The sequence below is a fragment of the Lolium rigidum genome, chromosome 6 (assembly GCF_022539505.1).
Source record: "Lolium rigidum isolate FL_2022 chromosome 6, APGP_CSIRO_Lrig_0.1, whole genome shotgun sequence".
Classification (NCBI taxonomy): Eukaryota; Viridiplantae; Streptophyta; class Magnoliopsida; order Poales; family Poaceae; genus Lolium; species Lolium rigidum.
In genome coordinates, this window is record NC_061513.1 from 47,061,717 (window position 1) to 47,089,293 (window position 27,577).

Sequence of the window (27,577 nt, forward strand, 5' to 3'; positions counted from 1 at the left end):
CAAACGTAAAATGTATTCCCGTTTTTCAAAAAGAAAAACAAGATCGCCCGCCGCGTGGCATGCGCGCGTCCCTCCTCTCCTCTCCCTCTCGTTCGCTCCAGCCCCACCCTGTTTTCTCTCAACAGACTCCTACAAGTGCGGCGGTACGGCCACACGCAGCCCAACGCAAGCCTTTTCCCTCTCCTCTCTTTCTCTCTCCTGTCAGTTCCATCCCGCAACCGCACGGGCGCACACACGGATCGGGCCGCCGCGGCGCGTGGACGATGGCCGGCAACGAGTGGATCAATGGCTACCTGGAGGCGATCCTCGACAGCGGCGCCGCTGCCTCGGGCGGAGGAGGCAGCGGAGGCGGCGGTGCCGGTGCCGGTGGAGGCGGCGGTGACCCCAAGTCGCCGGTCGCCGGGGCGTCGGCGAGCCCCCGCGGCCCGCACATGAACTTCAGCCCCACGCACTACTTCGTCGAGGAGGTGGTGAAGGGCGTCGACGAGAGCGACCTCCACCGGACGTGGATCAAGGTCGTCGCCACCCGCAACGCCCGCGAGCGAAGCACCAGGCTCGAGAACATGTGCTGGCGTATCTGGCACCTCGCTCGCAAGAAGAAGCAGGCAATTACTCTCACTAATCTCTTTCCTTGTTCATTTCGTCTTCCTTGAATGTCATGAATGCTTTCTTGGTTTGGTCGGTTGCTCTGGCGGTTCCTCTGTTTTTTTTTTGTTTTTCCCTGAGAGCGAGATACGAGCGTGTCTTGCAGTCTGCATGAGCGAATTATCAACTGACTGTTTATCTGACCAAGAAACTTTCCGATCGATTTTATAGAAAATATGTTTTCTGATCGATCGTACCGTTGGTTAATTGATTATTAATCGGCACTCGTTTTCCTTGTTTACGCAACATCATGTTTCCCACTCATGCTTGATCGTGGTGTTAGATCGGCCATTTCCTCCTTTCAAACTGGATCAAGCCGTAGGCACGACGATCGTGCCGCGGAATCCACAACTCTGCAAATTTACGTCAGATGCTCTAATTTTCCTTTGATTCATGTTTCCCATACATAATTGTTCAGATTTCTCATACCGATCACTGCGTGTTTGTGAAAGTAGGCAGAATATTATAGCCTTCTCGTGCGACGATCACATTCGCAACGGCCGAAAAGTTGGCTTTCCCTTTTCCCTTTCTAACCCAAGAAGAAACCTGAATCTAAGAAGGCAGAGCCACGCTTTTGCTGTTTTTATTGCCCACGAGAACATGATAGAATTATGCTTCCTTTCATTCATTCCCGTTCACCGTTTGGCGATGCTTTCTGATATCTTGGTTCTGTCCGTGGATGCTGTTTTGATAATGAGCAGCTCGAGCTTGAGGGCATCCAGAGGATGTCGGCAAGGCAGAAGGAGCAGGAGCAGGTACGCCTTGAGGCCACGGAGGATCTGGCAGAGGATCTGTCCGAGAGCGAGAAAGGGGACACCGTCGGTGAGTTGGCGCCGCTAGAAACGCCCAAGAAAAAGTTCCAGAGGAACTTTTCTGACCTCACCGTCTGGTCCGACGAGAACAAGGAGAAAAAACTCTACATTGTGCTCATCAGGTCTATTGATCTTGTAACATTTGGGCATCAGTACTAACATAACCATTACCTTGCTGATGGCATGAAAGTTCTACAATCTCTTACGTTTTTCTTGCAGTGTGCACGGCCTTGTCCGCGGAGAAAACATGGAATTGGGCAGTGATTCAGATACCGGCGGGCAGGTAAACAAAAGTTGATCATTTAGTTACAGAGAGTGTTGATTACACAATCAGGATTGTCATGACTGACTACCACTGATTTTCCTGTTTTACAGGTGAAATATGTTGTGGAACTTGCGAGGGCCCTCGCAATGATGCCCGGAGTGTACAGAGTGGACCTCTTCACACGACAAGTGTCATCCCACGACGTGGACTGGAGCTACGGGGAGCCAACTGAGATGTTAACATCTGGTTCCCATGATGCGGAGGGGAGCGGTGAAAGCGCTGGGGCGTACATTGTGCGCATACCTTGCGGTCCGAGCAACAAGTACCTCAAGAAGGAATCCCTGTGGCCTTACCTCCAAGAGTTTGTCGACGGGGCCCTTGCGCATATTCTGAACATGTCCAAGGTTTTGGGCGAACAGGTTGGCCGTGGGAAGCCGGTCCTGCCTTATGTGATCCATGGCCACTATGCCGATGCGGGCGATGTCGCTGCTCTTCTTTCTGGTGCACTGAATGTGCCGATGGTGCTCACTGGTCACTCGCTTGGGAGGAACAAGCTGGAGCAGATCATGAAGCAAGGGCGTATGTCCAAGGAGGAGATCGACTCAACCTACAAGATCATGAGGCGTATTGAGGGTGAGGAGCTGGCCTTGGATGCAGCAGAGCTTGTGATTACTAGCACGAGGCAGGAGATTGATGAGCAGTGGGGATTGTATGATGGCTTTGATGTCAAGCTTGAGAAAGTTTTACGAGCAAGGACAAGGCGCGGGGTTAGCTGCCATGGCCGTTTCATGCCTAGGATGGTGGTAAGTGTTCAATACTAAGTGTAAGAATGTTTTCAGGTGTAACTGCACTGTACCATTTCTGGCAAAATTCTGGCAAGCTGGTATTTGAGGTGGCATATGTTGTAAACACTACTATTATTTTTCCTGACTTGCCATTTTTAATTATAAGGTCCGCTTCTTGACAGGTGATTCCTCCTGGGATGGATTTCAGCAATGTTGTGGCTGAAGATATCGATGGAGATGGCGATAAAGACGATATAAGTTTTGATGGTGCCTCACCGAGGTCACTACCACCAATTTGGGCTGAGGTTGGTGTCTGATTCCTATTCCTGTGCAGGTTCACACAAATTTCAATGACCTTAATATTGCTGCACGATACTCGCGTGCAGGTGTTTCGGTTCCTGACCAATCCTCACAAGCCGATGATCTTGGCTCTGTCAAGGCCTGACCCGAAGAAGAACATCACTACTCTTGTCAAAGCATTTGGAGAATGTCGCCCACTGAGAGAACTGGCAAACTTAGTAAGCAACAACTTACCTTTTTTAGACGGCTTATCTGAATAAGTACATTTCAGTTATACAACTTTAGTAACCATTTCTTTTTCTGCAATCAAATGTCAAAAGTCCACCCAATCATGATTATCATGCAGAAAATAGTAACCATAACATGTTTCTGAACATCCTTGTGGTAGTTGTATGTGTTGCCAGGTAACTAAATTTACATGTTCTTGTTTTCAGACTCTGATCATGGGGAACAGGGATGACATCGAAGAGATGCCTCCCGGCAACGCGAACGTTCTCACCACGGTCCTGAAGCTGATAGACAAGTATGATCTGTACGGAAGCGTGGCCATCCCCAAGCATCACAACCAGGCTGATGTCCCAGAGATTTACCGCCTCACGGCGAAGATGAAGGTCTGGTACCTGTCATATCCACCATGTTTCAGATTAAGCATCCCACTCTGACTGAAAATATTCCTATCCCCTGCAGGGAGTCTTCATTAATCCTGCTCTTGTGGAACCTTTTGGTCTCACCCTGATCGAGGTCAGCTTCAGTTACAGTTCCCTGATAATGACAATCACCTGATGCTTTCGTTTAGCCCTCGATCCTGACAATCTTATTCCCTTTAGGCTGCGGCGCATGGGCTCCCAATCGTCGCCACCAAGAATGGCGGTCCGGTCGACATCACGAATGTAAGAAGCATCCCGATGTTCTCACATTTTCTGTGTGAAACAGTTGCAAATTTGCAGCTCCACTGTGTAATGTTTATGAAAGTACATGTAATTGTGTGGTGCATCAATGGCACTGGTGTAGGCACTGAACAATGGGCTGCTAGTGGACCCGCACGATCAGCATGCCATCGCCGACGCGCTACTGAAGCTGGTGGCGGACAAGAACCTGTGGCAGGAGTGCCGGAAGAACGGGCTGCGCAACATCCACCTCTACTCGTGGCCGGAGCACTGCCGGACGTACCTCACCAGGGTGGCCGGGTGCCGGATCAGGAACCCGCGCTGGCTCAAGGACACGCCGGCAGACGCAGGCGCCGATGACGAGGAGGCTGAGGACTCGCTCATGGACTTCCAGGACTTGTCGCTCCGCCTCTCCATTGATGGTGAGCGCTGCTCCCTCAACGAGCCCGCCTCCTCGGACCCGCAAGACCAGGTGCAGAAGATCATGAACAAGATCAAGCAGTCGTCCCCGGCAGCCGCGGCTGAAGGTGAGAAGAATCCGGCCGAGGTTCAAGCCCCCGGCACCGTGAACAAGTATCCTCATCTCCGCCGTCGCCGCCGGCTGTTCATTGTGGCCGTGGACTGCTACGGCGACGACGGCAAGGCCAGCAGGAAGATGCTGCAGGTGATCCAGGAGCTATTCAGGGCGGTCCGATCCGACTCCCAGATGTCCAAGATCTCCGGGTTCGCGCTGTCGACGGCGATGCCGCTGTCCGAGACGCTTCAGCTCCTGAAGCTGGGAAAGGTCTCCCGACAGATTTCGACGCGCTCATCTGCGGCAGCGGCAGCGAGGTGTACTACCCTGGCACGGCGCAGTGCGTGGACGCCCAGGGAGGCTCCGTCCAGACCAGGACTACCTGAATCACATCAACCACCGTTGGTCTCATGACGGCGCAAGGCAGACGATCGGGAAGCTCATGGCGGCACACGACGGCTCGGGCAACGCTGTCGAGCCAGACGTGGAGTCCTGCAACGCGCACTGCGTCTCATTCTTCGTCAGAGACCCCAAGAAGGTAACGCCCTTTCATTGTTTTCACATTTGTATTACTCACTGGTCACTGGGAATGATCCCTGCTTACGGTCGGTACTTGAATCTGAATTTTGTGGATTCCCTAGGTGAACACGATCGATGAGATGCGGGAGAGGCTGAGGATGCGTGGCCTCCGGTGCCATCTCATGTACTGCCGGAACTCGACGAGACTGCAGATTGTCCCTCTTATGGCATCAAGGTCACAAGCACTAAGGTGAGTACAGAGTACTGGATCGTGAGAACTGTAGCATTTCCGGCAGCAACCAGACTAATTGTTCCATCTCCGATCGACAACCTCAGGTATCTTTTCGTGCGCTGGGGTCTGGCCGTGGGCAATATGTACCTGATCGTCGGGGAGCATGGTGACACCGATCGCGAGGAGATGCTCTCAGGTTTACACAAGACAGTGATCGTGAAAGGAGTCACCGAGAAAGGCTCTGAGGGCCTGCTGAGGAGCTCAGGGAGTTACCATAGGGAGGATGTCGTCCCGTCCGAAAGCCCCTTGGCTGCCACCACGCGTGGCGATCCGAAGGCCGATGAGATCATGCGGGCTCTCAAGGAGGTCACCAAGGCTTCCAGCGGCATGTAAATTGGTTGCCCGGAAGCCCTACGATACATCTTCATGGGTGCCTCTTATTATATTCTGCTTGTTTATAACCGAAAGACGGAACCATTTTCTCTTTTCTTTGCTACATATATAATCTTATGAACACTAGCACGACTACATCCTGCAGTGAGAAATAATTAAGACACTGCTGATGATGCCACTGTTGGCTCGAATGTTTGTGAACTAACTCAGCAATATGTATGTTCACAATATATGTTGTGTTTCCCCAAGAGCAAATTTTCCTTTTACCTTGCCATAGTTGTTCTGTCACGTTCTTACATAAATGATGCTTATTATTAACTATTCTTTATGGTTCTTATGACTCTATCTCTACTCATTCTTGTGTTTCTTTGCTTGTTTTCATCTGGCGTTCAGGTACTAAGTAAGCAATATGTTATGATAATTCTTCTTATGTTTGCTATGAGGAGATGAACTTGGGCCCTTGAGGCCGCCCACACATGTGCAAGAGCCTACCATGCACTAGGGTTATACCTAGGGCCGCTTTGGACTTTGTACATGAGGGAAGGGGCATGTTTACCCTCTAATCCAGGAACCACCAGGGAAGTGGTGAACAACTATAGGTTAGCCACCACTATATAGAAGAAAAGAAAACCAAGAGAGAAAGAAAATAGAGGGCTATTTAACGACAGGCACGTTTGGAACCTGGTACGCGCGTACCCAGTTTTCCAAAAAATGAAAAAACGATATTTAAAAGTTTCAAAAAAATGTGAAGTAAAATTTTGCATGTACATATTATGTTGATACTTACTCGTGTGCGTTTTCACGAAAAAATATCATTGTATGTGGCCTACACAAAAATGACAAAATGCCCTAATGACAATAGTGAATAGGAATTTGTACTATTCACGGGATCCGAAAATTGCATTTTGTCATTTTTGTGTAGGCCACATACAATGGTATTTCTTCGTGAAAACGCACACGGGTAGGTATCAACATAATATGAACATGCAAAATTTCACTTCACATTTTTTTGAAACTTTTAAATAACATTTTTTTGAATTTTTCATAACTGGGTGCGCGCGTACCCAGGTTCCGTTTGGCATTTTCGGCTATTTAAGGCATATACTTGTCACCAAGCAAAGGGAGTTCCGCGTAAAGTTAGAGAAAATTGCACAAACCAGTAACTCTTGAGATTGTTGTTACACAAACCAGTGATTTAAATTTTTTATTGCACAAACCAATGAATCTAGAGTTAACTGTATAGAAGAAGCTATGATGATCTGTTTATACTGTTTAGATAATGAGAACCCACCTTATAAGTGACATGGCTGTGGCGTGTGAACACCCAATACAAAAATAAATAAATCAAAAGCATGGACAGTATTGTCCCGCCGATACTAAGTAGAATAATAGAGACACAATTTTTTAAAATTATTTCTCTGTGCCAAAAACCGAATAGCTATGAATCACTAGTACAGAACTGGCCATCAGAGGCGGTTCCCCACCATGTGTCGACGGCGGTTATCCATTCCGTCTCCTAGCGGTAGTCGCTGATAATACGATTTTTTTGCACACGGTTTTCTGTGCTGCCTCGAAAGTAGGCATGTGGTCGTTTTTTTACCAACTCTAAAAATCCAATCTTTGGAGTCGGGTGAAATAATCGACCGCACGTGCACACACAATCGGCTAGATATACGCCCCGCATTAACACCTCCGGGGGTGCCTGACAGTTTACGGGGGTCCCAAAGAATATTGCAGCCGATGTAAAAACACCAAACCGGAGCGGCAACAACCGCCGATTAATCCACTCGCCTGTGCCATATATGGGCTACGGGCCACCCGTGTTTTCGCAGTTGTTGTCTCCAGCGGTCAGACCGTACGAATATTATCACACCGTCAGGGAATAAACCGGAGCCTCCGGTATCTGTGTTGTCCTCCTCGCTCCACAGAGTGTACGTGCCGATGTAGGAGTCGTCGTTATCGTAGTCGCCACTGCACCCCTCCTAGGTCGACAGAGTGTACTGCCACGAGTCCCAGCTTAGGACCACCACATAAATTATTGGAGACAGGTTTTAATTTTGAGCACCTCTGAAAATATTTTGTTGGGAGGAGGTTATTTCTTCAGCGGATCCAATACAAAAAGAACCATCTATGGGGCAGTGTTTGGAGCCGGTCCATTTTGTTATGGGTTAGAACCGCCTCCAGGAAGTTCCTCTAATAGACGTGTGTGCCATCGGACACATAGATTTGGTTGCATCGGGTACCAATTGGATGCAATTTTGTTTTAAGTAATTCATATTTGTGATATACCGCTATCATATATGAAGCTATATTGCTCCAGTTTCGTTACACAATCAAGATGTAACAATCAACATATAATTTTTTTTCCTTTTCCTGATGGTTATTATATCTAAAGATGTGAAAAATCTGGGTACCAATTGACTGGCAGGTGTGGTTGCCAAGTGCAAGCATATTGTTTAATTGCATAATATGTTAATTAGAGCTCCTTGCAACCAACTACCCCTAGAGTGACTGGTTTGTGCAATGAAAAATTTAAGTCACTTGTCTTCGCAACAATAGCCCCAAGAGTTGTTGGTTTCTGCAATTTTCTCTAAAGTTATGAAGCCAACATCAACAACCTTGTCTCCTTCAAGCATTGTAATTCCACCATATTTGGTGACATACTTCCAAAGTATTGCTCATGTGCAACAAATCTTGTTATTGCCATCCAATGTGAAATCTTCATGTACGGAGCATCTAGCTAGAGCATATCACATATCTTAGTAAAAACATTTAAATGCATGCCAGCATCTTCAACAAGTGAACCTCCAAATTGTTTTTTTACCAATGTTAAGAAATGAGGTTTGTCAGCATCTTCATCTACTATGGGTTGAGTGATTGGTGCATGCAAATAATCATCATTGGGAGTTGCAAACTTCCCAAGCTTTTTGCTGCCATATCACCAATTTCTAATGGGTTTTGAAACAGTAATAAATGAGAAGTAAACTAAGAACAACAAGTAAAAAAATATTTTTGGAATTTTGTTTAATAGCACTAAGAAAACAATAAACTAAAATAGTAATTAAACTAGCAAAATAAATCTCTGATGACCTCACAAGGGGTAGCTATTCTTCCCCCGCACCATGAAATCAACCACTCCATGGACAAGAAATAGGATTCGACCTAGAAGCTAACCTGTGGAGTAGATCTTGCCGTTGACGTCGCAGCGGTTGCGGGCTCCTCCCCGATCTCGTATGCGGGATCTCGTCGTAGGGTGTTGACGAAGAAGGTGGGGCCGTAGATTCACGTAAGAGAATCGCCGGAGAAAGGTAGAAGAGGATCGTCGTCGTCGATGCGCTACACGAGCAGCTCGTCCGGCGGTTGCGGTGCTCCTACTCGGGCTAAACTCCCGGCTACCGCCGGAGCTCTTCCGGGGCAACTCGCTCGAGCTCGCTTGCGGAATCTCGGCTGGAGGAAGGGGATAAGAGGAGCGTCGCCGGCGCGCCACGCGAGCAGCTCGTCCGGCTAGCTACGGCCGAGCCATGGATAAATGGTTGGAGGGGTCGGCGAAGTAGTTTTGTAGAAGGGTTTTGGGGAAGCCTCACACGTATAATGACGTGGGGTTTAAGGTGTTTATATAATAGGCCAGAGGCCTAGGGTTTGGTTACAATTACAATACAGTCCTATTGTGAATACAATATGTGCAATCTAACACCCCCACAGTCCTAGCGGGAGATTCTGGGACGTTGAGACTGGACCGAAAGTCGAGGAAGAGCTGACTCGGTAATCCCTTCGTCATGACATCCGTGAACTGGTGGCAGGACGGAACATGTATAACACGGACCTCTCCCAAGGACACCTTCTCGCGGACGAAGTGGATGTCTATCTCGATGTGCTTGGTACGTTTATGTTGCACCGGATTCGAGGACATGTAGATGGCGGAGACGTTGTCACAGTAGACAACCGTGGCAGAGCTCAGGGGGCGATGAAGTTCCTGGAGCAACTGGCGGAGCCAACAGCACTCGGCGACGGCGTGGGCGACGGCGCGGTACTCAGCCTCTGCAGAGGAACGGGACACAGTAGTCTCATCTCTTGGTTAGAAGGGTTTTGGGGGAAGCCTCACACGTATAATGACGTGGGGTTCCGGTGTTTATATAATAGGCCGGAGGCCTAGGGTTTGGTTACAATTACAATACGGTCCTACCAGTAAATACAGTATGTGCAATCTAACAAGTTTGGACATGTAACAATTTCAAGTGGGTCTAGTACCTATTTGGTTGGGCTTAAATTCTTGATTCTTGGATTTTAGCTATTGTAAAATTAGAATATGGAACAAACAACCCTCCACAATACCCAGATTGTCTAGAATTAATTCTAAAAAATAAACACAGATCTGAGAATTGGGAAAATATAGGTGATTATCGAGCTTTTTTTTGGGCCAAATCGTTTTCTGCCCCGTCCGCCTCACGCGTAACCCCCTCCCCCACCCCCCGCATCAGGTCGCCGCCACCTGGCCCTCCTCTGCCCCGCGCGATTTCCGCCCGTCGAGCCTGCTCATCCGGCCGCCGCCTCCTACTCCTCCCACCCGCTCCTCTGGCCGCCGACCTGCGCCTCGCGCCCACTCATCCGGCCGCCGCCTCGGGTCTCGCGTCCGTGTGAATGTATGTCCTCTTGTTTTGCTCCAACACCGTTAGAAACTAAGGGCCCGTTCGGAACGGAGGGATAGAAAACACAGGGAAACCTGAAAATTTGAGTACAAACAAAGATTTCTATGCCATGTTTAGGATGTACGTACCGTGTTTTGATAGATTGCATGAGACTCTTGTGCAAAATTATGGTTTGACGTCAACAAGGAACATGAGCTCAGAGGAGTACTTGGGTATGTTCTCGTGGATAGTTGGTGGTCCTCAATCCGTTAGCCCGATGGAGAATCGATTCAAGCCGTCAACCGAGGTAATACACAGGAAATTCAACCATTAGAGTGCTTGAACAAGATGGCTATAGATACTATTAAGCCAAAAGATCCGGACTTCAGAGACGTGCATGAAAGGCTTCGAGATTCTAGATTTTCACCTCACTTTGATGATTGCATTGGTGCAATTGATGGGTCTCATATCCCTATGGTTGTTCCCGCTGAAGAGATAGTGAACCATGCTGGTCGGCATGGGTATCCAACACAGAATATCATGACAGTGTGCGACTTTGATATGAGATTCACCTCTGTAGTTGCGGGATGGCCAGGGTCGGCACATGACACAAGGATATTTAAGGATACTCTGGTGAAGTATGCAGCCATGTTTCCACACACGCCAAAAGGTAACATTACTGTTGTTTATTGTATTATTACATTAGTATAATACAATACCATATTACATAACAATACACATGTTGTTTTTCAGGTAGGTATTATCTTGTTGATTCGGGTTATCCAAATTGTGAGAGGTATCTAGCTCCATACAAGTCAACAAAATACCATGTGCTAGAATTTATCCATGGTGACCCCCCAATGTAAAAAGAAAATTTTAACCATGCCCATTCGTCGCTACGCAATATCATTGAACGTGCATTTGGTGTGTTAAAGATGAAGTGGGGTATTTCATTGCATATGCCATCTTACCCCTGTGACAAGCAAGCTTTGATCATTGTTGCTTGTATGGCTCTTCATAATTTTTATCGGGGACAACCACTTGAGAGATAAAGAGTTTGATATATGCGACCGTGATGAGTACTACATGCCAGGGGATCAACTACCTCCACCTACTGATCGTGTATCGAACATTGTGCATGGTGATGATGCTCTTATGAAAGTAACCAGGAGGAGAATAGCTGATGAATTATTGGTAGCTACAGATGGAGTTTACTCTACTTTCGGGTGATGGTTGATATACGTTTTGGATGATGTTTGGTAATTGAACATGCATTTCGGATGATGGTTTCAATTTCTAAAATATTTGTATACATACTTGTCATTTCGATGAAACCCCGGCAGAAGCAATAACTAGAACACGCATAAATAAAGACATAACATACATTTTATATTAATTACGGTCCGTAGATCTGCTTAAATAGCAAAGTAAAGAAATAGAAAGATTCTGATTCTTAGATTTCACAACAGGTAAACAAACAGCTGATTCTCAGAAATCAAAAATCACAACCGACTCTCAAGAATCAGGATTGACAGCAAAATCTCATAATCTAAAGCCAAACACTAAGTGCGGAACAAATCAAACGGGCGCGCGACGGTTGACACCGGCTGTAGCTAGAGCGGGCCGGTTGTCAAACAAGACTTTTCCTTGTTTAGCCAATTTAAAATAAGATGCGCACAAGGCACATCAGGGAGCATGACGACATCATTTTTACCGGAACCGGTACCTACCGACGTAGACTTCACTGTTGATTCATCATTCTATAATTAAGATGATTCGTAGATGTCTCAACTATGGATGTGGAACTGGCATAACTGGGATAATCAAATCCAGATTTATTGAGAAGAAAAAGTACAAACTAATACTGTATAAAAAACAAATAAAATTCAATGCCAAGTATCCACTTATTCCACTTGTATCACCTCTACATGCTTGCTCTCACCGGGGTCGGGTAGAATTCCCGGGCTGCAGTGAGCGTGCGCACGAACTCGTTCAAGTCACGGTGGGAAGTCCCGCCCTTTGCCACCGCATCCGCCAGCTTCCGGCTGAGTTCCAACGCACGCTGCCTCATAGGGGCCCCCTCCTTGTCGACGACCTTTGCGGCGATGATGTTGGCCATCTGTACAGAATCTGGCACGGTGTCGCCGCCCTCCGCAACAGGCACGGCCACGCCTGCCTTGGCGAACTGCCATGCGTTGGTGAACTGGTCGGCGGCCATAGGCCAAGTGAGCATCGCCACACCGGCCGCGACCGCCTCGAGCGTTGAGTTCCAGCCGCAGTGCGTGAGGAACCAGCCCACGGCTCGGTGGCGCAGGATCTCCGCCTGCGGCGCCCACTCGCGGATCAACATGCCCCGCGAGGCCGTAGCCGACTCGAACCCCTCCGGCAGCACCGTGCCGCTCGTCAACACCCAAACGAATCCGGCCGAGCTCCGCGCCAGGGCGTCGGCCAGGCACGCCACCTGCGCCGGTGACATCACGTGCTGCGACCCAAAGCAGACGTACAGGACGGATCCGTCGTCGAACGCGTCCAGCCATGCCGCCACCGCCGACGACAGCGCGGGTTTCTCGCCAGATTCGTTGTCATCGCGCCCGCGAACGGCCTCCGCCAGCATGCCCACCGCTAGCACCCGCTTCCGCATCAGGTCCGGGAGCAGACGGTCGTGATCCAGTAACGCGGGCTCGAGCGCCGAGAACGAATTTGCCACGAAGAAGGAGCTCCCTAGGTTCCACAGGAAGATCTGCCGGATCATCTCCGACACCTCGTCGCCGCCGCCGACCACGTGTGTCCGGAACAGCCACGACAGGTGGCGCCAAGGGAAGCTAGGCGAGCCCGGCACGTCCGGAAAGGTGACAGTCTCGTCGTCGTCGTCGGGGCGGCGCCTCGTAGGCATGCGGCGCCAGAGGGAGTGCGACGTGGCGAGGTAGTGGACGCTGCTGGGCGAGAAGGCCACGTGCGGTACGCCGAGCTCCTCGGCGATCGGAACAGTCCACCCCGTGAACAGGTCGGAGACGATGGTGGTGACGCTGCGGTGGCGGGGCTGAGCCTTGCACCAAGAGAGGAGAGGCGCCGAGAGGGCGGCCAAGGAGGCCGTGAACGGCCGGAAGAGGGCTGGAGGGAGGTCCTTGGTGTTCTCGCCGCAACCGTCCGGGAGGAGGGGTGAGGAAGGGAACGGCAGCACCACCGTGCCGACGGACAGGCATGATGCCGTCAGGTGTCGCACATTGCCTGCCGTGAGGGCGACGGTGATCGTGAGCCCCCGAGCCTCGAGCAGCGCCGCGAGGTCGAGGAGCGGGAGCATGTGCCCTTGCGCTGGGTACGGCACCACAAGCACGTGTGGCTTGCCATCGCCGCCGTTGCTTTCTATTGTTCGTGGTAGTGTGTCCATGGACAATGCCGCACAGCCAAGGGCGAGCAGCCGGGTAGGTGCAGCAGTTTGCTTTCTATTGTTTGATCTGAGAGAAGGGAGAAATACTTATTTAGAAGGGACACAGTCTGGCCTCTGGCGATATGATATAATAGTACCTTGGATATAATAATGTTGGATGAAACTATCTTTATAATACACGATATTATGTATATTAGATTTATTGATTGGTAAGGTGTTAATGCAAAGTAGTGTAGTACGAGATCTATTTGACATTAATTTCTTTAATTCTATATGTGCTACGATATGATATCTACCTATGATACTACTATGATCTCTCGTTATTAATTATGATGGCAATCTTTTGCATGCTACTACCTATAACACCTCACTAGTTGTACATGAGAACCTCATCACCGATGCACTACAACAAAAGCTTCATAGAGGTTATTACGTCGTGCAAATTTTAACGTCTCATGTAGAATTTCCATGTCAGAAGGGCGAGTGTACAAGTGCAATTCTATGCACACCACAAGCCATGCCAGACTCGTACCCCTTCGTTACCGTATGTGAGAGAGACACACGATTAGGATTTTTCCTGTCTCCCACCGACGCCACCATTTGATTTTTCTCGCCTCCTATGGCCTTAGGGCTATGGAAGCATGGTAGATCTCTATCCTTGTCGGTGAACTACTCCTGAAGGTCTGGTGGTGACAACTCCCTTAAGGTGGAATAAAGTGCATGCACGTGGAATAAAGTAATTTAAATATAAATATTAGGTGATCTAAGATCAGGACCAGAATTATAAATATATGGGCAGGCTTGTTTAGAAAAAAACTATGCACACCAATGCACGTGTGGCCGACAGGAGTCCTACTAAGCATGTGTAGGGTGGACTAATCTGTCGTCTAATTCCCACGAACCTAGCGCTGATGCAAAATTGAGATCTTACCATGTCAAAGAAGGAAAAAGATTGAAGATCTTACTGGGTGTGACCCGATACCATGTCTTATCTTTACAAACTTGATCTCTCCGAGACGCTGCACGAATTCTAAGAGCATCTCCAGCCGCGTCTCCAAAACGTTCTCTAAAGATATTTGGAGCACACTAAACAAAAAATGTTTCCAGCCACGTGCCCTAATGGCCCTTTCCGTCCGGCTCAATACGGTGTTCGCGCTCCTAGTCCGTCCCCGGATGCTCCGGACACGCTGGACACAAGGAAATGCGAGGCGAGGATACGCGGACCCGATGCGTCAGCGAGTCACGAACGGAGCGTCGCAACTTTGCCTTAATGTCGACGGAGGGGCAGGAGAATGTCTCGTCCAGCGCTGCGCAGCCTCCATTTGTCGCTGGCGTTCGCACGCCACCACGCGTTCCCACGCTTTCTTCCCGCCGCTTCTAGCCTTTTCCCGCGCTATCTTCCCGCCTCTTATGGCGACGCCGGCGTCTATAAAAGGCCTCCCCCTCTCAATGGTAGCCACCACAACCGCTGGCACCCCTTTCTCCGCCGCAAGCACGGCCCCACGTCGCATAAACACCGCCTGCTAAATGATGAACCGCCCCAGCGCCGGCCAGTTCCCTCCACCACCGTCTCCACCACCACCTCCGACACCGCAGTTCGACATCGACCCGGAAGCTACGGAGAACGAAGCGTGGGAGGAGGCGGCGCTGGCGGACACCATAGCGGCGTTCAACGCCACCACGGCAGAAGAGGTGCGGTGTCGCCGGGAGACGGAAGAGGCGCGGCTGCACCGAGCGGTGGCGCATCAGCAGCGGGAGGTGGCGCAGGACTGTCAGCAACGGGAGGTGGCGCTGACGTCAGTGGAGGCGGCCTCGGGCGCGGGTGGATGCGTTGGCGGCGGAGGCGGATGCGATGGCGGCAGTTGTGGCGGCGCAAATGGAGGAGGAGGACGAGGCGTCGGAGGAGGAGGGCGACGACGACGACTTCGACTGGTATGACGACGGGCCGCACCCGTATGAGGCGGCGGATCAACAACGAGCGCTCGTCGAGTCCTTCGAGACGCAGAAGAAGCTACATGACAACAACCGTGCCTGTGAAGACGAGCAGATTCGTTGCGCCGTCGAACTCTTCCTCTAGGCGACGCATGAGGGGAGGGCAGGCGACGACACGCTCATGGAGCACCAGCGTCTTCTCGTCACCCTCCGTAGGGAGCTGCGGAGGAGGGGAGGCGACGACGGGGCGGGGTCGTCGAACGCACCGCCGGACCGCCAGTAGGCTAGGGTTAGATAAAATCTAGCGTTTTCATTTAAACTTGTAAGATGTAATCAAATTTGAATGAAAACCTTTATTTTCATGCACTTTTATTTATTTGGGGGCAGTGTTTAAGGGACGCGGATGGGGAGCGACGTCCCCCAAATCGGCACGAAGAAAACGCGTCTCCAAACACTCGATCCGACGTCGTTTAAGAGAGGCGGCTGGAGATGCTCTAACACCCCTCTCTCCAAATCAGCGAGCGACCAACCAATCCGGACCGGCCTTCTCAAAATTTTCATTTGCCCGTATCCCTCAAGGGTAACGCATAATAGGAGAGGTAATGTAAAAGACTAACTTATACATTAGGTTGGGCCAAAAATCTCTCTCCAGCATGTCTTGTCTAGCTTGGTGATGTATATTGTTTTGGGGTGATGTATATTTTTCCTCCATGTGATGTAAAAAGCCAAAAATACATCACCTATGGGGTGATTGTCGTGGTATTGTTACTGCATATGCCATGGGGTGGCGTTGTATGAACGTCGACGGTATCCGGATGCGGGATTGGTGCACAGCATACGGTGATATACCCAGGTTCAGGATCCTCGCGGTGGAGGTAAAACCCTTACTGCTGCATATCTGATGTATATGATAGTATATTGATGTTACAGAGTTGCTCCGTGCACTATCCAGAGGAGAAAGAAACTACTGTGAGCTGAGAGAAGCTCATAAAAGAGAGCGAGAGAGTCACAAGGGGCTGCCCCGGGTGTGCCTATGAGGCTGAAAGCCTCTTCCTGGTTTGGCTTATATAGTGACACCCAGTGAACATATTGACTCACGGATACTATACATGATTCGATTACTGGAGTCTTGCACACTATTTGCTACAGTGTCCAGTACAGGTATACTATTGCTCTCCAGAAGCATATCGATAGCATGTACGCTGCATGATTCCATGTCTGATCGTTGTCTTGGCGTTGTGTCGATCGTATTCCTGCCAGAGGATACGGTGCTAGATCTTGATGTCTTGTGCCTTGGATTCCTAGTACGTGAGCTGTTGGATGAATCTGGTTGATGCCTGGACTCGTGGGACTGAGATCAGGTGACATGCCTTAGGCATGTCATGCATAAACAGTACGGTGACATGCACCCCTTTTCTCACCATCGGATCTAGATTAGATGGCAGGATATCACTGCTACAGGAACCATCTACAGTGCATTTGCTACAGGACATTTGGTACATCATATTGCTACAGTTCATGTACTACAGGACCATCTACGGTCGCGCGCTACAGTGTTTGATCGTGTGTGTTCATTTTCAATCCTACGGCGTACGGTGCATGTCACCACACTGTTCATGCGTGACATACCTAAGGCATGTCACCTGATCTCAGTCCGGACTCGTGAGGAGGATGGCCACACCCGGCCATGCACGTGGGGCTTCACTTAATCTCCATTACTTCAAGACTGTATCGCCAAAGGCTCAATTCTTGCATGAGTGTTCTTGGACTTCTCCATGAACATCACTTGGTCCTCCATGCTCGATCTATCACAATCTCATGGAATCCCTTTTTTGCTTCATTACTTGCTTTCGGACTTGGTCAACTATTTCTCAACTCATGAGCTCACCATAACCTTGTCTTGAATTCATATTTTTAATTCTAATTTTTTATTCTCACAATATATTGGTCCTCGATGGCTCAACTCATAAGCCCAATCATGAACACTTTTGAGTTTCCCCAATGAATTACACATATCTCATTTCTTCATCTACACATGAACCTCATCGTGATTGTACTGGGTTCAATCAATGAACAAAACCCTCCTGACTTGAAGTTTCCTATGTTCACTTTCTAGTCCTGCATCATAGCATATTCGTTTCTTTAACTTAATGGTGTTCATGACTATTTTGACTTTGATTTGCATCATTATCTAATTTGTCCAAAGGACTACATGAATCTCATATGGAACATTTCTTCATATATATACATAAGGACTTTGATCGATATGAGTTTCAATCATTATCACAACTGAGTGTTTATATTTATATGCATGACCTTCCTCCTTGAACCCATCAAATGGTCTTCATGTATCGCCTACGGAAAATCATTTCCTGTAACTAAATGAAATCATCAGTCCATTGGCATTGTCATTAATTATCAAAACAAAACATACATGATTGTCAATGCTATAAAGGTTAGACCAACTAATGTGCAATATTAAGTGAATAATATTTACATTGATTTTAACTAGTTAAGATATGCCAGGCTATACATTTTTTTAGCTCCATGATATGTAGTGGTATGGCTTCCCTCATGGCCTTTTATTCATTTGTCGAAGGACTTTATTGAGTCAGTCCCTAAGAATAGAACAGTTGCAAAAGCTAGAAGAGCAAATGACCTCTTGATCATCACAACATCATTATCAACACAATCACGCAGAAGTCTCTCCAAATAAGCAATCAGAGTCCTATCACCATCACGGTACATGTTGCGTAGCTTCGTATGCTCACTATTCTTCAACCTTTCCACATGCCTACCCCCGATGGCACATTGAAAACCTTTGTCATCATGTCCCTTGTGAAAACAATAGGTTTACTGACCTTGTGGCGGTACTCGCGCAGCTTTGGGTCAGTATTCATCACAACCCATTCAAGCAGATCCTTGGGTACATGAAACTTAAATATCCTAGCAAATCAGTAAAGCACGACGTAGCAATTATAGCCCTCTTCACATTATTCGGCTCTTTATCCACAAGCTCAAGAAGGGAGATTTGCTACTGGACGCCATAATCACTAAGACTAGAAAAAAAATCAAAACAACAACAAAAAGATTAAAACATAGCAGAAATATAAATGAAAAAGGGGGAAAAAAAGTCCAAAAAAGACTCTCTCTATCTCCCGACTGAAAAGGTCTCCTGCTAAATTTAGCGTTCCAACGGCTCCAAGTTTGGACCCGCACCATTCTCCTACTCTTGAGCACCACCGCAAGACCACGAACCCTTCTCCATAATCCTCTCGCCACCACCCCTTTCACCCTTTCCTCCCACTATAAATCCTCAGGAACACCATCCTTCCTCCACCATCACCAAGCTTCTCCACAATAATCCATCGCAATAACCCAATAAGCCCACTACCTCCGCACAGTCAATCTCCCACATTCTCCGCAGTCGGCAATGGCGGGCGCAAGGAACAACGAGCTGCGCATGACCCTGCTGGGCCTCGCCCTGCTTGGTATGCTGCTGCTGAGCCACACCGCGGCCCCCGTTGAGGCCGCCGTGAGCGCGGGCGAGGACAGCTTCCCCGTCAACGGCGCCGGCGGGCGCTCGCTCAAAAGCTTCAGCATGAACGGCGCCGAGGGCGAGAAGGGCAAAGGCGCCAAGCGCACCGATGGCACCGGCGACTTCTGATCTGATCGATATCGGCCGCCGTCGAGCACTACTAAATAATCTGTTTGATTAGCACACGTACGTACGCATGGCCGTATATATGGCTCGTGCGGCGGCGTGGATTGCTACCAGACGCGCCGCAGGGAGCCAGCGCACGCTAGCTGCTTGCTGCCGCCCTGGTCGATTAAAGATTTAAAGTTTCTTTCGTATTTGTTTGTGCTGTTTACTAGGATGTGTAGATGCAGTGCGTGTGCCTGCACCCATCCCGTGTGTGTTGTTCTTCAGTGTAAGGGGCCGTTCATTTGATTTGTACGTGCCTTATTCAAATTATCGCTTAAACCATTGGATCAAATTTCCTGTGTCACTGATTGCTTCATTCTGGTTTGCTCGAATTTTGTTGATCACTCACTTCCCTCTCCTCACCCTCTCGCACCACCGTTTGGTTCTAGAAATTAACCCTTGCATCGTCGACTGAATTAGACTGCGAAATACAGTGTAGTCTACTACTAATGAAGTTCCGAGTCCTAATACACCCAAAGAACTTATCTCCGATCGATCGGCCGCCGTCATGTACTACCTCCAAAACCGATCGAGTATAGATCACCAAGCAGGATTTTGAAACACGCGGAACGGTTTGGATGTCCTGACATGTTGGATCTTACACCAATGATGATATGAAGTTGTTCGTGTGCATGGAGCTGCAACAGATGAAATGAATTAACTTTTTCTTCGTGAAATCAGTTTGTCACCTAAAATGTTCACCTGTGAAATGCCATCATAGATACTTAATTAAAAATTGCCCGCCTGTTGAGTTTTTCCATCAAGTTTTACAACACCAAAATAACCATGTGTTCCACCCAATTGTAATAACACATGCATGATGGGTAACCGGTGTCTTATAATAAAAACAAAACTAAACAATTTACAAAACAATACAAGCGAAAATATAGTGAAATAGATGTAAAAGAATCCTACCAAAGCTAGAAAACAAAGAAAATAATGAACGTAACTAATAAACAAACAAAAGGAGGGTTTTCCTTTGGTGGCGTACGAATGCTATCGGACATAAAAGCCTTGTATTTTACCCTAATAATGTATTTTCTCGGTGTAAAAATAGATGTCTCACTTTTATGTAGATACAGATGTATCTCTAACTAAAATGCATCCGTATCTAGATAAAGTTGAGACGCTTATTTTTAGACGGAGGGAGTAGTAATATACTTTGCTATATCGGAAAACTTAAAATGGAAGTCGAGCTACAAGTAGCTCTTTATTTACAACCACTCCTAGTTCGTATTCTAAAGTTTTAAAAAGTTGAAACAAAATTCTAGAGATAAAAATTTATGTATACTATGATGGTATAAAATCTCAATACAAACTACTTCATATTCTAGGCTACATAAAAATAACAAATTCTGACAAATTTTACAGTGAATAATGCACATTTCAATACTATAAAATTTCTCAGATTTTACCAATTTTGTGTAGCTTAGAATACAAATCAGTTTGTGTCGAGATTTCACACCACTGTAGCATTCATCAATCATCATTGTCTACCTCCAATTTTTTCTTTCAGATTTTTTGAAAATTTAAAATACAAAATTTGAGTATTCCAAAATAAAGAGGCCTCCCAAACGCCACACTCATACTATATATATTTTTAAAAACTTCCCTTACTCCTCTGTTCAGTCCACTTACATGCTTTATACGTACGCCAGTTGGCCTTTAGCCGAACTATTGGACAAAAACTATTCTCCCATGAATGATTTGTCGAATCCACTGAACTTGCTCAAGACTCATTGATCGTGTAACACAATGAGAGAACACGGTGTACACATCTTCCACATGTATTAAGAATATATAAATTGCTATCAAAATATTTGCAAGATGGGGATGTAGCTCAGATGGTAGAGCGCTCGCTTAGCATGCGAGAGGTACGGGGATCGATACCCCGCATCTCCACCATTTTTTCATTCTTTTTTGTCGCTCACAATCTGACAATCTCGCTCGAAATCCAATCAAGAATTCGTGTCCAACGCAAACCAGTTCGTGCAGCCGAATTTGTACCCACCCAGAAAATCTTGACGCCACGATCTCCAAAACTTAATGCCTTCCAAGAAAGAAAAAAATAACCTCCAACGGCTAATTCTGCCCAGCCGACGTGTATATATCCTCCACGTTTTTAATTTTGTTTATTCCCACGCACGCACGCCGCCTCTTTTTCCATTCTTCTCGCTCCTTCCCCACCCGTCCCCAGATCACGCCGGAGCGACAGCGACCCCGTTCAATTCCTCACTGCTCCGTTTGACGGGACCTCTCCCGGCTCCCGGATGGACGGCGCGTCCTCCTCGGCGTCCTCGTCCGGCTACCGGCCGCGCAAGGGGGTCCGGCTCCGTCCGCTGCGGCGGCGGCGCGGCCCGGCGAGTTCCTTTGCAAGATGGGGATGTAGCTCAGATGGTAGAGCGCTCGCTTAGCATGCGAGAGGTACGGGGATCGATACCCCGCATCTCCACCATTTTTTCATTCTTTTTTGTCGCTCACAATCTGACAATCTCGCTCGAAATCCAATCAAGAATTCGTGTCCAACGCAAACCAGTTCGTGCAGCCGAATTTGTACCCACCCAGAAAATCTTGACGCCACGATCTCCAAAACTTAATGCCTTCCAAGAAAGAAAAAATAACCTCCAACGGCTAATTCTGCCCAGCCGACGTGTATATATCCTCCACGTTTTTAATTTTGTTTATTCCCACGCACGCACGCCGCCTCTTTTTCCATTCTTCTCGCTCCTTCCCCACCCGTCCCCAGATCACGCCGGAGCGACAGCGACCCCCGTTCAATTCCTCACTGCTCCGTTTGACGGGACCTCTCCCGGCTCCCGGATGGACGGCGCGTCCTCCTCGGCGTCCTCGTCCGGCTACCGGCCGCGCAAGGGGGTCCGGCTCCGTCCGCTGCGGCGGCGGCGCGGCCCGGCGAGTTCCTTTGCAAGATGGGGATGTAGCTCAGATGGTAGAGCGCTCGCTTAGCATGCGAGAGGTACGGGGATCGATACCCGCATCTCCACCATTTTTTCATTCTTTTTTGTCGCTCACAATCTGACAATCTCGCTCGAAATCCAATCAAGAATTCGTGTCCAACGCAAACCAGTTCGTGCAGCCGAATTTGTACCCACCCAGAAAATCTTGACGCCACGATCTCCAAAACTTAATGCCTTCCAAGAAAGAAAAAATAACCTCCAACGGCTAATTCTGCCCAGCCGACGTGTATATATCCTCCACGTTTTTAATTTTGTTTATTCCCACGCACGCACGCCGCCTCTTTTTCCATTCTTCTCGCTCCTTCCCCACCCGTCCCCAGATCACGCCGGAGCGACAGCGACCCCCGTTCAATTCCTCACTGCTCCGTTTGGCGGGACCCCTCCCAGCTCCGGGATGGACGGCGCATCCTCGTCGGCGTCCTCGTCCGGCTACCGGCCGCGCAAGGGGGTCCGGCTCCGCCCGCTGCGGCGGCGGCGCGGCCCGGCGAACTCCTTGCCTTCTCGGGGCGGCGACGGAGACGGCGGGGGGAATGGGGGCGGAGGCGCTCAGGACGACCTCGCGCTGCCCCTCGGCATGTCGTTCGCGGCCGTTCTCGCGCGGGTACGTACAGAAAGAATCCAATTTTGCCTCGTACACCATTGCGTCAGGGCAGCATTAGTAGTAGTAGTACTAATTTCTTAAATGAATTGTACGCTGCCTTAGTGCCTTTACGCCCATTTGTTATGTTACTAGTAGTACATGGATAGGCCCATTTGTTCTGTTACTAGTACATGGATACATGATGATCTTTTGTTGCTGAGGCTTGCACTTTCGTGATGGTTACTGCATGGATGCATATGCTCGAATGATCGAGGGATTTTCTTCAAGCTGCAACAAAAAAAAAGGATGGTTAACTTGTGGAATTAGTGCAACGTCTAATTACATGAAACGGAGAACCGTTGTCCATTGAGTGTATCTTGTCGATTTATTGTAGAATCTGCTATTGGTTTCAAAATTCGACATTGTTACTCCATTCCATATCTGTGTTGAGCGCTAAATGAGCTGAAGTTTAACTGTCAGATGTGCCATCCGCATAAAAAAAAAATCGCTCCCTATCATTCAGATAACGGAAGATCACGCACCAAGCAAAAAGCTTAATACCAAGGCCTACCATCGGCCATCGCAGTTTACACATGTCTGCTTACGTTCGTTGCGTTTTCATTGTTTGTAGTTCCCACGATTGCGCACTCAATTTTTTTCAGTAAAGTTATCTTCTACTCACCTGTACACACTGCACATTGGCATTACCATTTTGTTAAATCGTCTACTCTATTGGTCAGAGTAATGAGTTGCCTTCCTTGATCACAGGTTGTGAATTCAAGCAATGGTCCAGGGGAAAGATTGCATCCGGTCATCCTTTCCAAGGTAATTCCTTTCTAATTTAACCCTAAACCCTGCAAACCATTTTAAAATGTTGTCTGAAATCGAGTCAAATTCAATATGCAGATCTGTACCTCAGCAGTGCAGGAGTCTTTAGCAAATGTAAGCCTTGCTGTCTGAATGTAGGGGCTCACTTTTCTGTTAACATTCCTTGAATATCTTTTTCTCATCTTTTGTATAGACATATGGTGACAGGTTTGACAGTTTCATGAGAAACTTCGAGAATTCGTTTAGCAGCACATTGAGGACGCTTCATCGTATTAATGAGATACCTGACTATGAGACAAGTCCTGCTCCTGAATGTTCTTTTAAGCACGGAGGCTCTGCAGCTGTAGGCAACAACTTGAGCACTGTTGATTCGCAAAACCGGACACATGAAGTTATTGTGAGTTCAGTAGAAAGTCAACTTGTTCTTTATGCCAGAGACAGTCAGCAGCTGGCTCAATCTGCTCGTAGCAGATCCTCTCATGAAGCTGATCGGTCCATTCTTAATGCATTCGAGAGGTCGGTTAAGGAGCAAGCTCGTTCAAACGAGCTAAAGGAATTTGAGATTGGGCTTAACATGAGAAAGCTGCAACTTAAGCAGTCCCAGTTAGCTCTTAGCTCCTACACACATATGTTAGAGAAGATCAAATTATCTCTAGGATTTCAGAAAGCTTCTTTCCAAGAGGAGAAATTCCAGACAAAGATGCAGGACACCAGAGACGCGCAGATCCTCAGAACACTTACAGATTTTCTTGTTAGTGCGGTAATAATTATGTCAGTGTTTTTCGCATATGGGACTTACATTTATTCCTACGAACGGATAACTGATATTACGTCAGCTTGCTCAGCTGCTTCGAGGGTATGATCATCTACTTCATCAATAGATGTGTATTAGCAAGTCCCTTTGGTAATTAAATATTTTTTCTATTCCTTTTGCAGGGATCCAAATCGTGGTGGGTGCCTAGTTCAGTGTCAAACCTTAACTCTGGGTTGCTCTTTATCAGATGTCATCTAATAGCAGCAACACGCATGTTCTTTGGTATAGTAATGATTCTGGCAATTGCTTGGTTAGCGTTCCAGCGTTCTGCATTGACTGGATCAAGTATGCCTGTAACTTTCAATTTCATTCTGTTGGGAGTTATTTGTGGCTTTGCGGGTAGGTTTTGCGCCAACACTCTAGGTGGAGATGGAAACGTCTGGCTCATGTGCTGGGAAGTCCTTTGTTCGATTCATTTACTTGGAAACTGTTATCCATCCATTTTGTATCGCATCCTTCATGGTGCTATTACAACAGCGCGCGGCAACGAGGTTGTCTGGTTGCCGTACTGGGTTCGCTCGGTGCATATTTTATGCTGTGCTGGGATTTGTTGTCCCAGCTTTCACTGGCCTACTACCATTTGCTTCTGTTTCCGACTGGAAGGACCATTTTTCTGACCAGATAAAGACCTTCATCATTGGTGACAAAGTTGAAGACTGAAGTATTTTGGATGCAGTATCTGGCACAGTCCTCTTGTATTTCTGCCAGTAAGGTGTCCGAATAAACCTTTTGGATTTCTGGAGAAGTAAGGTTTACCAAGGTGTTCCACCAAGGGAATGAAATGTTGGATGTGAGTTGTGATGGCATTGGTACAAAGACACACGCGTTGGCATGTGTTCGATAAAAAGTTGATGGCATTGTTGAATTGTGAAAGAAGAAGAATTGAACTTCTCAAATAGCAACAGGCCTCCCTATCTTACCCTGCTGGCCTCCATCCTTGGCTGTAAGTTGGTGACCGGTGGTATCATAACACTTTCAACTTCCAAGCCAAAGCTTTACATGGTGCAAGCTAAATCATTGTAGTGAACATGTGACCTTGAGATCAGATACGGGTATCAATGGCTTCAATGTTACCATTTTTTTTCACTGTGCAAGGTCACAGTATAGTGTAAGAGTGCAGACCGGTTAATTACCACCTTCGGTAGTTATGGTCTTCTGTTTTTTTTTCCTGGAATGTGGTTTTTCTTGCCGCATTCCTTATGTACATAAATATCAAGGGATGTAGTTTATCTTAACTGTACTAAAAGATCATGCTTTTGCAAAGGTGATATCACAGATTCAACATACTCAAACTCAAAGTCTTACCTAGTGTTATCCTGAACGCCAGAAACTTTGAACAGTAAGATTAGGCAACGTCCTGGTACACTGCCATCTACCAAACTACCTTGAGGCTTAAAGCAATGCAAATGGACGGAGTCGACGGATGTAACAAGGGTAAAATACAAAGATGCCTAGACATGTTGTTTTTAAACTTGCTTAATTCAGCCCCATATTATATCAGCCACCAGCCACGAACCAATTGATCAAGTCAGAAGATTTGATGTACCTACCTGGAATATATTAGGTGGGAATTTTACAGGACATCAATAGCCTAAGGACTTTGATTCTTTCATCTAGCACTCGTTATGCTTTAAGGTAAACAATCGTACCCTCATTCTTATTCTCATTCTTATATGGGGAAACTTCACAGTGTTGTTCATCATCTTTTTCGATAAAGGGAATATATTAATATTGTTGTTCATCATGTATACAACCACTCCAAAATGAGTAGTAGTGGACTAGCATTTCTGAATATGATGGGGTATTCTTGATGGTTTATTTGTGGTGGGACTGGGATAGCCCCATTTTTAGTTAGTTTGGTTACCTGTCCATGTTACCACCCAAGTTTACTAATGAACTTGTTCCAAAAAAAAATCCCGTGAAACCCATTTTCAAGTGTTGGAGATGGAGACATCTCATCCAATGAATTTCTCAAATGGTGCGTAAGAAGGCACCACCAAGTCAAAAGGAACAAACATATATACCTCCAACATCATCCATCATCATAAACATCTCTCTCCACTTCCTCACTCGTATTCCTATCTTGACCTCTGCTCCAGTTAAGGTACGACAACACCATCCATCATCGTGAACCTCTTTCTCCTTTTTCTCCCTTATCTTGACTTCTACTCCATTTACATTTCTTAGAACTTCTCGAGATGGCGAAGGGGAGGAGATCGAAGAGAAGGAGGTTCCCGGCGTCCAGCCTGACCGATGACCTCGTCGTCGAAATCCTCTCTCGCCTCCCTGCCAGGTCAGTCTGCCGCTTCAAGTGCGTGTCGGCAACCTGGCGGGACCTCATCTCGCACGCCGTTAACCGTATGAAGCTTCCCCAGACCCTGGCCGGCTTCTTCACTATGCACGATGGTGAGATGTGCTCAGTTCCCCATTTCACCAATGTCTCTGGCACAGGCCCCCCATTGGTCTCACATTCGCTTGACTTCTTGCCAATCCACAAACGCACCTTTCTCTTGGACAGCTGCAACAGCCTTCTCCTCTACAAATGCTCTCCTATCATGGATATGACAGATTCACATTTATTCGTGTGCAATCCTACAACGAAAGAGTGGGCTGCACTGCCAGATTACAACCTAGGCCATCAGAGGTGGGCTTCATGCTTGGGTTTTGATCCCGCCATGTCACCCCACTTCTATGTACTCCCTCCGGTTCATATTAATTGACTCTAATATAGATGTATCTAGACACATTTTAGTTCTAGATACATCCATATCGAAGTCAATTAATATGAATCGGAGGGAGTATATGAATTCATTCGAGATTATGCGCGTCATTTCGGGAATGTTGTCATTGGCAATGCGCCCCCTCTGGTCAATGGAGTGGAGGTGTATTCCTCTGAAACAGGAGAACGGGTTCATAGGGAGGACAATGATATTATCCCTTTTGATGGTCGATCGTCAAATGTTTTTCTGAATGGTTGTCTGCATTATCTCGTCTACTGTGATCCTGCTATAGCCGTGCTGGACACCCAGGGGAAAGTACGCATGAGCATACCTGTCCCTAACAATGAGGACTATGGTTTCATTCAGCTGTCCCAAGGCCGTTTGCACTATGCCAATTTTGAGGCAGATGATGAAGACCAGGTGGCCCGGCTAGTAATCTATGTCCTGGATGACTACGAAAACCAACAGTGGAGACTGAAGCATATGGCTGAAGCTTCCTACGTACTACTTTTTTTTTTTTTTTTTTTTTTTTTTTTAACAGGGGAAGGGACCCGAAGGTCCCAGAACTGGCATTAATAAACAAAATTTTTACAATACTGCAGGAAGGACCTGAAAGAAAATGAAATTACAACCATGTCCTTCCGATTTGCACAAAGG

At 47.5% G+C, this 27,577-nt stretch overlaps 3 protein-coding genes and 2 non-coding genes across 5 annotated transcripts; all 5 read left to right on the plus strand.

Moving 5' to 3' along the window:
* The first annotated feature begins 263 nt into the window (after positions 1–263).
* Positions 264–5,541, plus strand: LOC124663528 (probable sucrose-phosphate synthase 1). Its single transcript, XM_047201220.1, is given in 14 exon segments — positions 264–605; positions 1,347–1,579; positions 1,677–1,740; positions 1,833–2,525; positions 2,690–2,812; positions 2,894–3,025; positions 3,242–3,418; positions 3,495–3,548; positions 3,635–3,697; positions 3,819–4,479; positions 4,482–4,559; positions 4,562–4,746; positions 4,850–4,977; positions 5,064–5,541. Coding segments are annotated over 14 exon segments (3,222 nt in total). The 3' UTR covers positions 5,353–5,541.
* Positions 5,542–18,597: 13,056 nt separating this feature from the next.
* Positions 18,598–19,213, plus strand: LOC124660197. The gene has a single exon (XM_047197993.1). The coding sequence runs from the start codon at positions 18,731–18,733 to the stop codon at positions 18,962–18,964; it is 234 nt and encodes a 77-aa protein (XP_047053949.1). The 5' UTR covers positions 18,598–18,730; the 3' UTR covers positions 18,965–19,213.
* Positions 19,214–20,832: 1,619 nt separating this feature from the next.
* Positions 20,833–20,905, plus strand: TRNAA-AGC. The gene has a single exon. It is a non-coding gene; the product is annotated as a tRNA-Ala (tRNA).
* A 477-nt stretch (positions 20,906–21,382) lies between these two features.
* On the plus strand, positions 21,383–21,455 carry TRNAA-AGC. The gene has a single exon. It is a non-coding gene; the product is annotated as a tRNA-Ala (tRNA).
* A 1,052-nt stretch (positions 21,456–22,507) lies between these two features.
* On the plus strand, positions 22,508–25,415 carry LOC124665863 (protein CPR-5-like). The gene is given in 6 exon segments (XM_047203226.1): positions 22,508–22,579; positions 23,327–23,383; positions 23,465–23,500; positions 23,580–24,242; positions 24,323–24,718; positions 24,720–25,415. Coding segments are annotated over 6 exon segments (1,320 nt in total). The 5' UTR covers positions 22,508–22,552; the 3' UTR covers positions 24,861–25,415.
* The last annotated feature ends 2,162 nt before the right edge of the window (positions 25,416–27,577 follow it).